This window comes from Podarcis filfolensis (assembly GCF_964270895.1).
Source record: "Podarcis filfolensis genome assembly, chromosome: 1".
Lineage (NCBI taxonomy): Eukaryota > Metazoa > Chordata > Lepidosauria > Squamata > Lacertidae > Podarcis > Podarcis filfolensis.
In genome coordinates this window covers 109,300,394-109,314,373 of record NC_139604.1, presented here as the reverse complement: position 1 = coordinate 109,314,373, position 13,980 = coordinate 109,300,394, and the positions used below count along the sequence as shown (strand labels likewise).

Genomic DNA, 13,980 nt, shown 5'->3' with positions numbered 1-13,980 from the left:
GGCAAGGTGTTGGTAGGAGTAAGCTGTGCATGCCGTGCTGCCCTCTGGTCTAGGGAAGGATATTACCCCATTACCGGTGTTGAAATTCAACTGCCTGTCAGGTCATCTTCTATTTGTGAAGTTGGGGTTGAAGTGCGGGTGGCACCATGTCATCCTTTGCCTGAGGCAGCAAAGGATTTTGAGCAAGCCCAGGTCCTACTGATGGTAGCTCAAGACTCCCCCAAATTGGGACATATGGGGAAAATGCATCTTTCTAGTTCTTCAGGACCTGCCCATGCAAAGTTGGAATGTCCACTCCCCTTCTGGAATTCGTCCCAAGTGGAAAATAATAGGTTGGCATCCATCTGTCTCAGGAGACAATGGAGGAGTGCCCATTGTGGGTGAAGTCAACCTGTTGGAAGGTTACAGGGCCTCCTGTGGCTGTAGAGGCCGATATGGGAGAGCCATGTTTTGTTGCAGCTGGGGCAGGTGTCTGGTTGTGCTTCTCTCTGTGCTCCTCCCAGCAGTCATTCCTCCTCTGGTCATTGCTATACGACCTGACTGCCTCTAGGCAGGGATTCCCATATGGCGGGGTTGATGTTACCGGCCTTCATGTCACGTTTGGAGAAATCTTTGTAACGGGTCTGGTGTCTGGTTAAATAAGGAAAATAAAATTACTGCATATCTTGCTTGCATCATAGGTCTGTCTTGTTAACCTCTGAATATCAGTCGGCCATCTATCCCCGGCAATGGTGGTTTTAGGGGAGCACAGGAAAGAGGGGTCTCCTCCAAAATGCTGACAGCTCCTTCTGTCAGGGTCTGCAGTTCACACAGGAGAGCAGCTCTTCAGGCAAAAATGTTTTCAGTAGGGTGGGAGAAGGCTGCTCTTCAGGAGGCATCGCCTTAGCATTCTCAAGGGAAGGAAAACAACTTCACAGCCCTGCCTCTTAGCTGTCTTCACCAGCCCTCTCACAGCTGCCCACTTCTCCACCAAAAGGGAGCAGGCTGGGCTTACCCTCTGTTATTGCTAGACAAAACATCTCACAAAGACTCTCCATGCAACATTCCCCCACCACCCCAGGTGGCATCATTCTTGGGCCAATAGGTGCTTTGCACATGTGTAAACTTTAAAAAAAATCACTTTCAAAAAGGATCCCTTGGCCACAAAATAGTACTTTGAAGGATACATGTGGGGATATATCTTTCGTCAATGTAGTGGTTCTGTTGCAAAGAGATTAACCTTTTGAAAGCCCTCAAAATAGCAATATTGTGTCACTTTCAGAAATTCAGCCTTTTGTCCTACTGGAACAGCTTGGGGATTTAAACCATCTTGTCATGGATTGGTCAGGGATGTTAATACTGCACTTCAAGAGTTCAAACCCCCCCCCCAACAAATGGGGTGTTGCAGCATTCTTTTTTGGACCTGTTGTTGTTCAATGTTACAAATGACTTGGATGAAAGAATTGAGGGGGTGCTCATCAGATTTGCAGATGACACCAAACTGGGAGGGGTAGCTAATGCTACAGAAGACAGAATTGGGATTCAAGATGACCTTAACAGATTGGAGAACTGGGCCCAAACTAACAACATGAATTTCAGTAGGGACAAAGGTTCTGCACTCAGGCAGGAAGAACCAGATGCACAAATATAAGTTGAGACACCTGGATTGCCAGTAGTACATGTGAAAAGGTTCAGGAGTCTTAGTAGACCACAAGACGAACATGTGTCATCAGTGTGATGCATGAGCACAAAAAGCTAATGCTGTTCTAGACTGCAGCAACAGAAGATTTGTGTCCGGATCAAAGGAAGTCATAGTACCATTATATTCTGCTTTGGTCAGACCACACCTAGAACACTGTGTCCAGTTCTGGGTGCCACAATTTAAGAAGGATATTGACAAGCTGGAACGTGTGCAGAGGAGGGCAACCAAGATTATCAAGGGTCTGGAAACCAAGCCTTGTGAGGAACAGTTGAGGGAGTTGGGTATGCTTAGACTGGAGAAGCGGCTGAGAGGAGATATTTAAAGGGATGTCACATGGAAGATGGAGCAAGCTTGTTTTCTCCCTCTCTGGAGGATAGGACCCAAACCAATGGATTTAAGTTGCAAGAAAGGAGAAACTGACAAAACATCAGGAAGAACTTTCTGATACTATGAGCTGTTTGACAGTGGAACAGACTCCCTTGGGAGGTTGTAGACTCTCCTTCCTTGGAGGTTTTTAAGCAGAGGTTGAATGGCCATCTGTCATGGATGCTTTAGCTGAGATTCCTGCATTGCAGGGGTTTGGGTTAGATGATCTTTGAGGTCCCTTCCAACTCTACAATTCTGTGATTCTAAGAGTAGGTACAGTCATCTGTTGCCACCTGAGAGCTTTGACTTGCTGCATATATTTATGTTGTTGTTCCCCATTTTTACCCAGCAAAGAGAGAATTTTAGATCAAGGACTGTGTGAGAAATAAATTGGTTATGTAACAGTGAACTAGTTTTTCCCCCCTCCTTGACAGACTGTCTAGTACAAAGGCTCCCACCCACCTGCCACAGGTGAGGTTTTCTCCCTGGCTGCAGAAGACTTTGAGAAATGCAGTTTTGCTCATACATATTTTATACCACCAAATTTACAGAGGCTTTCTTCCATTTGCTTTGTCAAAATGTTCCGTGTGGGAAGCATCACATTCTTTCGTGTTTACTACTCGAACTGACTTTTTCTGCTTGCAGTCTTTTCTGCTCAGTCCTAGTGTGAAGAAAGTAATTTTGCATGAATTGTAAATGAAATAAGAAAATGCCCACAAGCACTGCCAGGGAAGGGCAGGGAGAGCGAGACTGAGACCGACCATTAGTGGGGAAGGATATGCGTCTAGAATAACCACACCTACCATTTTCTATGCATTTTTAATCCATCATGTCCATTATCCCTCCAGGCTTACTAATTGTTGCAAATTAATAACACCAGTGCAGGAATGTATATCAGTATCTGACTTCATCATCTGGAGATACCACTGTGTAGCACTGGATGTTGCGGTATCAGACCGAGTGCCAGTGACTGGTCAGGTTGGGCAGTGGCCAAGGGCCCCAGAGGCTGAGAAGGACCTCTCAGCAGTCCATCCCAATGGGCCCTAGGACGACCATCTTAGCAGTAGGTTAGCAGCCATTTTTGAAAGGGAGTGAAGCTTCCATCTACAATGGCTTCCCACTGTCTTAATTTACTTCCACCCATGGATCTATAAATGTATAAAATCTAGAGATTTTGTCAGTGCTATTTTTCTAGATTAGAGGTGCCATGAACACCTCCCTTGTTTTCTTAGAACAGTAATGGCACCCACCTGAGAGATGATGGAATTGAGTTCCGGCAAGTTCCGGCTGAAAGAAAGCCCTGGTTTTCATGGATATATATAGGCCAGCATTGCTGCCCACTACTAAAATGCCTTCAGGGGATCTGGCTGTTGGCATGCAACCAGGGAAACGGGGACAATTGGCAGGTCCCCAGCTGGTTCCAGCCCACCGGCCGGTGTGCCGGGCGACCTCCAATCCTTGGTGCAGCATCTGCTACCCAAGCTTCAGAAGCTAGGGCACGCTACTCAGCAGAGTAAACGCCACGCAACAGAAGTGGTAGGAGAAGTTGTGTGAGCATATTTACATGTCTGATCTCCTTCGTGTCCAAAGCAAGGCAGCAAAAGCAAAAGCTATACACAAACAGAAGTACCCAGCAAGCTGTGCTGGAGTGTAAACAGACATGTGACATACAACAATTCCACACGTCTGTTCTTAAGGTGGAATGGAATATCCCAACACTGGCAGGGAGTGGTGTTGCTGCTCTTGCAACAACAGGAGAAAAATACTGTGTGACCTGTGATGGGGGGTAGTATTGATGAAGTATTGCTTCAAGCCTTCAAACGATCTTCAGGAATGAGGAATATCACAGTCCAGTGTGTTATCTCGCTGAGCAGGGCAGTAGGAAAGAGAACACAGTTTTTCCCAAAGCAGAGCTGGATCTGCCAAGTGTGTAAGGGAAATAGGAATATATCTCAATTCTTATTTCATGTGGTAGAGTGGCCTATTCCTGTATTCCACCATGTGCATAACCTATGTGCCCTGGCCCTGTTTGATCTTGCCCTTGGTTTAGAGTAGTCATCCCCAGCTTGTTGCCCTCCATCTGCCCTGGCCAGGCATAATGGGAGTTTTAGTCCAAAGATATCTGCAGGTTTGGGAGGGCTGGTTTAGAGCATTTTAACAAGCAAGGTTTATACGTGGGTCTACAATCCTCTCCATGCCATTGATATATGCCATACAGCAGTAATCTTGTTTGAGCTTTGACGAACCAGCTGTGCATTTGCTACGAAAACTGTCTTTTAATTTTCAGTGCCATTATGTAATGGGAAGATGTGCTGTAATACAGCATCAATGTTAAAACACCGAGACTCAATAAGTAATGTTTCAAGCTGATTATTTCCATAACTGGATTTTCTTTTTAATGGTCAAAGCAATAGTTTCCTGCCATGTCTCTAATGGGGCTTTTTCACAGGAGAACACTGCTTGCTGTGAAGTAATACGTTTTGATTCTTATTGTGCTACAGTACCTGGTTAAATCTCAACAGAGCCATAATTCCAAACACAGTGGGGTTGAATTCTCAGCAGATCCACATCAGTTAGTGCTGTAAGTTGTCACTTTATGTTGGCGGTCAACCAATGCAATGGAAACAGCTGAGACTCTTATGGCACCTTGAAGACCCATAAATATAGGGGGGCATAAGCTTTTGTGGCCAAAAAAGATTGTTTCAGCTTCCTGCTCTTCAAAGAGGCACCAGATGCCAAAAGTCTTATGCTGACAGGGCCACCACACCTGTAGGAACTTGTGTTTTTCATGCACACCCACCAAATCTCAGGTCAGTGCAGCATTTCAGATTTGGGCATGCACTGTCCCAAGCCATTTGAGGCTTTGCAGGAAAGTAGTAGCACCTTTAAGAGCCCAGAAATGAGCAAGACAAGATAGGGTGAAATTACACTCTGATCGCCCAGTAGCAGACCGTTTTCATTTCATTTCACTTTTAATTTGTATACCTTCTTTCTATATTGCTGTAAAACATGGCAGCTTACAAGCTGAAGGAACAACAAAATAGACAGCAGAGATCAAGAGTTTGGCAATGATATTGTGGACCATTTGTTATACTTTTCCAGTTCTGTAGAGCACAATGGCTGTGGCCAAATCCCTTTTTCCAGGAAAGGGTGCAACAGCCAAAGCTGGTAAAAGGCACTGATACTCAACCATGTAGGTGTGCCAGATCAACAAGCGCTAACAACCTGTGAGGTTTAAGGGGGAGTGTGACACCTAACCCTGGATCAGATGATTCGCTGAACCAACAGCATTTGCATCTTAAATGGATTAAATTTCATTTAAGTACACATCTAGTCCTTTATTGATATCAAACATTAGTTTAGGATTTCTAGTCTTCCTAGAATCTGATGGAAGCAAGAGGTAGGACCAGGTGTCACCTGCGTGCTGGCTCCTCATCCCAAATCTCTCCTGATAATTGCAGCAAAAAGTTTCATGTTGCTACTTCACTTGCTTTGTCCGATGGGTTGCTGTCTTTTCCACATTATAAAATATTTGTTATTTCGGAATTTTACAGACTTGCGGGCAGGGCTTTGCTTGAAGGAGGACTTGAGACTAAGACAGTACAGTGAAGTGGGTACAGAAATGTGCTCTTATCTCTTTACCTCTTCCTGCCACCACTATGCATTTTTTTAATTGCCTCTCTGAATTCCAGGTAGGGCTGCGGGGGAGGGAATCCCGTCTGAACCCTGGAGAGCGGCTGCGAGTCAGTGTAGGCAACACTGAGCTAGGTGGAGCAATGATCTGACTCAGTATAGTGCAACTTCCTATGTTCCTATTACTCTTTGGAGTTGAAATGAAGGGGTAGTTTAGCTAAGAATCTGAAAATGCGCATCACTCGGTGACCGAAATCTCAAGCACATGTGAAATGGTGATAAACTGAATTGACAGCCTGCTGACCTTGCAGTTTATCTAAAAATTGCTGCATGTAGGGCCTCCAGCAAATGATTACTCCAGAGTGGTAAAATAATATTACTTTTACCACTATTGAGGGCAGAGACAGCTCCAGGTTTGAGGGGGCAAAGAGCCCACAAGTATTGGCCCCTTGGGGGTAGGGGCAGGAGCACTTCTCATTTCCCACAATGCCCCTGATGTAGCATCACTGTGCAGCATATCAGGAAAATAAATGGCAGCTTCCAAACCCAGGGCAAGTATCAGTGGTTGACGTTACTGAGATGCTGGGACTTTGACAACTGCCTGATGACAAGAGCAGCTTGTAGATTGTTGTGGGAGAGAGCACAATTTGAACTGTCTGCCTTGGGCACCTAAATGACTTGGGTCTGTCTGTGAAGGAGTGATGGTTTAGGACACCCCTTGGACAAACCCCCTCTCCTGCTGGGGTGTGGGCCATCAGCAGGATGCATGAACCATGCTGACTTCTGACACCGGCCTTGATAGCATTGCAGTGGCTTGCCTGCTAGTCTCTTGAGGTTAGATCCCAGGGTTTGGAAAAAGAGGAAAAGTTATGCCCCTGTGCTGTGCTGGGACTTTGCCATCCAAACCCTCAGAGCTACTGTATGGGCGTTCAGTGACTCATAGGGTCATTAGGGTCTTGCTCATATATTATGAGTCGCTTCTGTGGTTGGATACTCGTCCATTAAGACTATTTTGGGCACAAAGAGCTGTTTTCATTTTGCAGATGAAATACCCAGCCCTTCTTTCAGGCATGGCCTAACATGAAGATGAATCGTGGCACTCAGTCACACCTGTTGCTCACTTCAGCCCAAAAGCAACAAGGAATACTGTCAGAATTTAGCCGTTAAAAGACCAAGAGTTTTGTTTTTCATGTTTAAACTCTCAGTCTTGATGAATTTTCATTTGGTTGTGGGAGGGGATATATTTGGTGTGGGGGTTTTTTATGGAAGTGGAAAGGGAGTCGTGACAGGTAAACACGGTCACAGTGAGGAGAAACAAATCTACCTCCGCAACGGACCTGCTTCATCCTCTCTCCTTTCACAGGTTTTTCTTGGACACTGAAATAAAAGAGAGCATTCTCCTCAGCTCCCTGAGCGTGTGAAACTCTTGATAAAGCCTTTTGCCTGATCACATCCTGCTCTCTTCAGATTTCGCTCAGGACTTTCTCAGCTAGGCTGCATTGGGAGAGGGCAATGCTCTGTTAAAAAATTACTCACATTACAGATGTTTCAGCAAGCCAAAAGAATGGTTCAATTGGTCAGGTGGGAAAAACAGCAAAATATTGAGGTCAGTCTATCCCTCCCTCTCTCAGGGGCAAACCCAAAAAGAGCACACGCTGCCTGTGACCTTAAATGTCTTGAAAAGAGTTCTCTGTAACTAGCCTGCCTGTTTAAACCACAAGTGTGAGCCATGGCTTCAAAAACAGCTTCTGGGGCTGAGCTCTGATTAACTCTTGACTCAAATTAAGTCCACCTGGCTAGAGTCCACCTCCTCCCACCCCCACATTATCCATCCTTATCCAGCTTCCTTGTCCCTGGCAGGGAAACAAGCTGGCAAGTTTTCTTCGCAGTTGTGAAGTTTTCAGTAAATCACTCTTCGCTCTCTTTTCCCATCAGAACATTACACTGCCTTAAAGTATTGAGTACACACACAAAAAGTTATCGGTAGAAATAGAAAGATTATTAAAAGTAGGGACCAGGAGATCTGGGTCCCCTGAAAAATGGGGCTTGGGTTCCCTAGGAAACCTAACAGTTCCCCTTTCTCTGTGACATGTTAGTTGCCAGATTATTTTAAGAAGTGATACTGCAGAGTTATGGTATTTATTTTATGTAGTTCAGAGAACAATTACCTACCTCTCCAAGGAACATACAGCAATTCCTTGGTTTAATGCTGACCCCATTTGCTGGTTGGTTTTGCAAAACTCTTCGAGTTCTTTCTTCTCTGCACTTTTAAACTCTTTAACACTCGATAGCTGGGCAGCATACACAAACAGGACTGTGGTTTCAAATTCAGTTTATCAGTGGAAACCTCTGGTTACAAAGGGGGCTTCCTGCTTAAATTGTGCTATAAAAAACATGCACTTGGTATTGGAATCTGGTTATGGAGGTTGTTAGGAAGGAGCTGGGATTGCTCTTGTAGCAAGAAACCTAGATCCCATATTTGGTATTGTGGGACGTGGGTGGGACTGGGACGCGGGTGGTGCTGTGGGTTAAACCACAGAGTCTAGGACTTACCGATCAGAAGGTTGGCAGTTCGAATCCCCGTGACGGGGTGAGCTCCCGTTGCTCGGTCCCTGCTCCTGCCAACCTAGCAGTTCGAAAGCATGTCAAAGTGCAAGTAGATAAATAGGTACCGCTCCGGCGGGAAGGTAAACGGTGTTTCCGTGCGCTGCTCTGGTTCGCCAGAAGTGGCTTAGTCATGCTGGCCACATGACCCGGAAGCTGTACGCCGGCTCCCTTGGCCAATAAAGCAAGATGAGTGCCGCAACCCCAGAGTTGGCCACGACTGGACCTAATGGTCAGGGGTCCCTTTGCCTTTATCTTTTACTTTCCATAAGTAAGATGATTTGTTGTTCCATAAGGGTCTTCTTTGAAGACCAGCTTTAATTCCATGTAGTTATTGGAACTGGAATTTCAAGATCTAGATTTTTCCAAGTGGAAACTCTCAACTTCAGCAAAATAAATAGAGGTAAACAATCCCTTTTGAACACACCGATACTCGGAGCAAATAGAGAGGAAAGATTGTGGTATAATCCAACTATTTTAATCTCCACTTAAATCTCTTTAGTCTAGGACAATATTCCCCAGCTTGGTGCCCTCCAGATGCTATAGACTCCAACTCCCATCATCCTCAGGCAGCATTGCCAGTGGTAAGGAGTGATGGGAGTTGCAGCCCCAAAAACATTCGGAGAGCACTATATTTGGGAAAACTTTTGAATTTACTTAGTAGCCTTAATCTCCCTCAGTTTAAATGTTACCTGGTCAAAAGAGCCAAAGTTCCAATTCCGGAAAAAAATAGGTTACTTGATTTACACTTACACTTACTTACACAAATTCCATATGCAAGCAACAGTAGACCTCCTTCAGAATCGCTCAGGGCCAGCCCAATCCATTTTGCCATTTGAAACAAGACTAGTAATAGCTGGTTTTTATCCCTGCCCAGCCAAAACATCTCTAGGAATTTCACAAGAAATTACTGAATCTCCAATAAGATTGGCATAACATCTTTATTTCAAGGAAGTTACTTTGGAATAAAACATGCCCAAACCAGCCAGTTGTGTTTTATTCTGCAAAGGCTGCAGACTCGGGGAATGAATGAAATAATAGAAAAGTACTTAAGCAAGCATACCCCAATATCCTTCCCTGTCCCTCAGAAATGTCCGCTTCCTTTTTTAAAAAAGGAAAGCTAAGCTTATACCCAACCCCCAAATCCTACCCCTTCTACCCATTTGTTAGGCGCTCACAAGCCTGAAATTTGCTCTCTCCTTCTGTAGTTCAATAGCACTTTCCTGTATGTTTTCCACAGCAAATGGTATTCAGAGACACTAATCTTTACTAGTAGCCATTTATACCCTTGTACAATCAAATTGTGGATTTTTAATCTTTTCCCCCCCTCATTACAGCTGCTGTGTCAGGAATGAAATGATTTTTTTAAAAATGACAACTTTGCAACAAAGAGGGCTGTCTGCTGTCTACTGTCTGCCGGTGATGTGAAGATGAGTAGCGACTTGCAGCGAGCATGACATCACTAGCCAACGTAATTGCTTCCCAGCAATCAGAGTGGGTCTCCTTCAACGATGGGCTGCTGCTACCGGTTGCCTCCCAGGGTAGGCAAATTCCTTCCCTCTGATGAAATAGGCTGTTGCTGTATCTTGATATAAATAAGTTAGTCAAAGGAAACAAGGCAACTCTTTTACTCCAATCCAAAGTCCTCTGTGGGTTGTACTTAAACATAAGCGGTTTTTGTTTTTTGTTTTTAAGAAGTGCAGCCTCTTCTCCATTCATTCAGGATAGGCACAAACTGATGGGTCTTCCTCCCATGGGGTTTTGTGTTTTCCCAGTTGCATGTTGCACATGGGCCTACTAAAATGGAGGAGCTCCTTGCATGAATAGGAATTGCTTGTGCTCAGGGGTGGACTATCCCATTTCACTGCCTGCGGTAAAACGGGAAGCTGTTCCACCACCCCGCCAAAGCCTCGCTTACTGAGGTCTCACAGCAGCTTCCAATAAGATATTGTGAGAGCTCACAAAAGCACTGCAAGATCTTGCCAGAGTTCCAGCAAGAATACCCTCCCCCCCCATGGGATTCTGCAACCCAAAGCAGCAGCTTCAGTCTACCTCATGGGCAGGCCAGCCCTGCTTCAGCAGTAGTTGTGACTTTTACTAGCATGAGTCTGTATAGTGCAAATCCAGTGTGAAGTAATGGATAGAGCAGGGATGAAGAGCCTGTGGTCCTATAGACGTTGCTGGACTCCAGCTCCCATCAGCCCCAGCCAGTTTGGCTGATAGCAACATCTGGAAGGCCACAGGTCTCCCAACTCTGGGATAGAGTGTTTCGGACTCAGAACTAGGTTGAATTCCTTCTTCAACTCACACGGAGAACTTGAGTAAAATGCTCTATTAACCTATCCTACCTTAAAGCGTAGTTATGGAGTTAAAATGGGGTCACCCTAAGCTCCTTGGAAAGACAGGCTAGATGAAAGTAGCTAAAGGATTCGATTACATGCGGGTAGCTATGTTCAGTTTTTATATACCACCTCAATGTGTTATAAGAAATTTGACCTAGGGAGGGGAAGCAGCCTTGTGCCGAACTTCTCCTTCTCCTATGTAACATCTAGTTCAGGGATGAGGAGTCTGCAGCCCTCCAGATATTGCTGGTCTACAAGTCCCTCACTCCCAAGACCAACCAGCCCCAGAATGAGTAGTGGAAACTGCATTTAAGCTGTGTATTTGCCCACCCCACCTTCACATCCTTTCAGGCAGGGATGGATACTTGCTCAGTATAATGACACTGGGGCACAGTATAACATGTACTATGCATTACAAAGTCTCTTTAATGGTGGAAAGGAGAATGACTCAACATGGGGTGCTGTGTTTCTTATAACAGGTAGTTTCACTCAGAAGCATAAAGCTGTAACATTGCCCTATACACATTGAACATTTACAAATGATGAAAAAGGATGTTTAAAAATTCCTTGTTACTTCAACATTATATTGTGATTCTTCTTGCAGGCCAAACTGGAGAACCTCTTGAAAGGTTTCTGTCCTCCTCTGATACTTCTTCTGAAGGCATCCAAAACCTGGATGGAGAATTTCAGACACTTGCACATGCTGAGCTGGGAGATGGAATGGACAAAACTGCTGCAGACTCTGTGTCCATATGTTTGCTTGAAAACCACCCGTCTCCAAAGCCTGATCTGTCTTCATCATTCAGCACATGGGTCCAGTTTGAAGATGCACCCTGGCCTAGCACTTCACCAGAGAATGCACATACAGGTTGGGATGTCACACTATACTGAAGTCTATTACAGTAACGCTTGCAAATTATTCCAGGTTCAGTCCCTGGCATTTTCAGGTAGGGCTGAGAGAGGCTCTTGTCCGAAACCCTCAAGAGCCACTTCTTGTGAATAACACCGAACTGGAATGATCCTGTGATGGAGTAGCAACAGGCTGCATTGATGCAGCTTACGTGTGCTTAGATCGTTGACCTCAAGAATAATACCCAACCTGACACAATTTGGGGGCTTCTGTAATATTTTATTGAGGCTTCTACATACCAGAGCTCTTACGGCTTTGTTCTGCAGGGTAGTTAGTCCCTTGCTAAAATAATTAAGAAGCCATCCCCTAGGCCTTGCCCCCACGCATTCCACAGATATTTTGGCTTGTTTATTGTCAACATCGCAAGTGAATCACATACACACACACACCACATGCACAGAGTATCTAAAAGACTATCTGCTATTCCATATAAACCTACCTACTCTTTAACTGTTTCAGAGACTGTGTTGTTGCTCCCTTCAAAGTTGAGATGTTGGCAACTGGAGAAAGGGCATCTTCAGTAGTGATACCCTTGTTGTGAGATTTTGCTCCTCCAGAGATACTTGACTGGTACATACTTTGCTAACTTTAGAGTACTGGGTAAATATATTATTATTATCCTGAATTTTTAAGGGATGATATGATTCTGATGATTTTTACTGATGATTTTAGGAACACAGGAAATATGAGTTCCTGTGTTAGCAACACAGGAAATATACTGAGTCAGATTATTTGTCCATCTAACTTACTGTTGTCTTCTCTGACTGGCAGTGGTTTAACACCTGCTACCTGATCCTTTTTTAGGTGATGTCAGGCTTTGATCCAGGGGCCTTCTGCAGGGGAAGTGTTCCACCACTGTGCTATTATTTTTATTTAAAAACCCCTGTTCTGTGATTTTAATTCTTTTTTTAAATGCTAATTGTTGAATTTTTAAAGCTTTGTTGTTGGTTTCTTTGAAAGAATTTGCTAAAAGTGTTATTTTAGAAATAACACTTAATTTTCCCCCCTCCAAAAAAATGTTTAATTATGCAAATGTATTGTGACACTAGTCCTGGCAAGGGTCACCAATGGCATGGGAAATAGCCATGTCAGTCATACAACTCATATGGTACCCTGATTGCTTATGCTACCAATGCAGCAAGGAACTCGGCTCTGTTTCAATTCTCTCTTATACTGACATCACAATTCAATCAGATAAACTGCTGGGCAAAACTGCACCCTGGAATGTAGCGAGGTATGAAAAGTAGAGCTAGAAAAGGCCTATTGTGACATCTGGATCACACTCCTCTCAAGGACTTTGTCTGATTCTAAGTGGCTCAAGTAACTAGGACTTTATCTCACATTCTTGGGGAGGCATTTTCACAGCAGAGCAAACTTCACATAATGCCGATTGTGCTATCCGCTCTGAAACTGGCAAGTCTTGAGTAAGAGAATCGTACAGCTGAGGAAGAAGGAAAGCAATAACTGAAAATGATGAGAGCTTGATGGCATGCTGAAATTGGAACAAATTGTACTATCTTCGCTGCTGGAGGAAAAGTTTGCTATAAGCTCAGGTAGCTGAAGATTGAGGATGTATGTAATATAACTGGAACAAATTTGGAGAGAGAATTCTCAAGCAAGCTATTCTAGATCTCATCCACATCATAAAAGCATTGCTTTTAAGAGTAATAATGAATCCTGGGAACCGTGGTGCTAACCTCATAAAGCTGTAATTCCCAACACCCTTAACAAATTACAGTTTCCAGGATTCTCCATGACTCTTAAAGTGGTATAATAGTTCTTTAAATGTATGGTGTGAGTAGAGCTTGCTTCTAAAGACTATGAAGGTACGTTCTTCTAACTGATTTTGGACATTTCAGATTATAGATGCTGTTTGCGCTTGAGGCTTATAAGGAAACATATCTCTGTTCAGACATTCTAAAATAGTGTGTACAGAGAGGAGATGAGGATCCCAGCTCTCCTCGCATCCCATGTATTAATAGTCTCTTTGCAGAGCAGGCAGGTATGCGGTTTTCATAGGTTTTTGTATACACATGTATAGGAAATGGGTTCCCTCAGTTCCTGCTTTCTGTAAACACACGTTTAGGTATTTGCACTGCTTATATAGAACCAGCCACTGTAACTTAGGGTGATATTCAACACTGCACTACTATTCTGTCAATGCAAATATTTTTGCTTGCTGGATGGAATGTTCTCTCCCATCTTCTCCCCACAGGCTGATCTCCCCAGAGCAGATTTGGGGGGAAAGCATGGAGGTGGGGGGGAAAGCCCTGTTACACTAGCAGAAGTCCTCTTCCAGGACTTCCATTAGCCTACCAGGTTAGTTGAATCTGGCCCACAGTGTTCTCCAATGTGACCCTTTTCTGCTGGCACCAATTCCCTTAAAAGACTCTTAAAACTTCCTGGTAGCCTAGCATTAGGTGTGAGATTGTCACCAGTACTGG

The 13,980-nt window shown here is 44.3% G+C and overlaps 1 protein-coding gene across 5 annotated transcripts in view; it reads left to right on the top strand.

Moving 5' to 3' along the window:
- STON2 (stonin 2) overlaps window positions 1–13,980 on the top strand; it is a 67,162-nt gene that overhangs the window by 2,491 nt on the left and 50,691 nt on the right. For 3 of the 5 annotated variants that reach the window (XR_014547735.1, XR_014547736.1, XM_083612111.1), the window contains exons 2-3: window positions 9,622–9,825; window positions 11,231–11,494. Coding sequence is in view for 2 of the 5 variants with exons in the window: in XM_083612111.1 (XP_083468237.1) it covers window positions 9,738–9,825; window positions 11,231–11,494 (352 nt within the window). In the remaining 3 variants the exon portion in view is untranslated. The remainder of the gene's footprint in view (window positions 1–9,621; window positions 9,826–11,230; window positions 11,495–13,980) is intronic. The other 2 variants (XR_014547737.1, XM_083612112.1) reach the window with 1 other exon arrangement.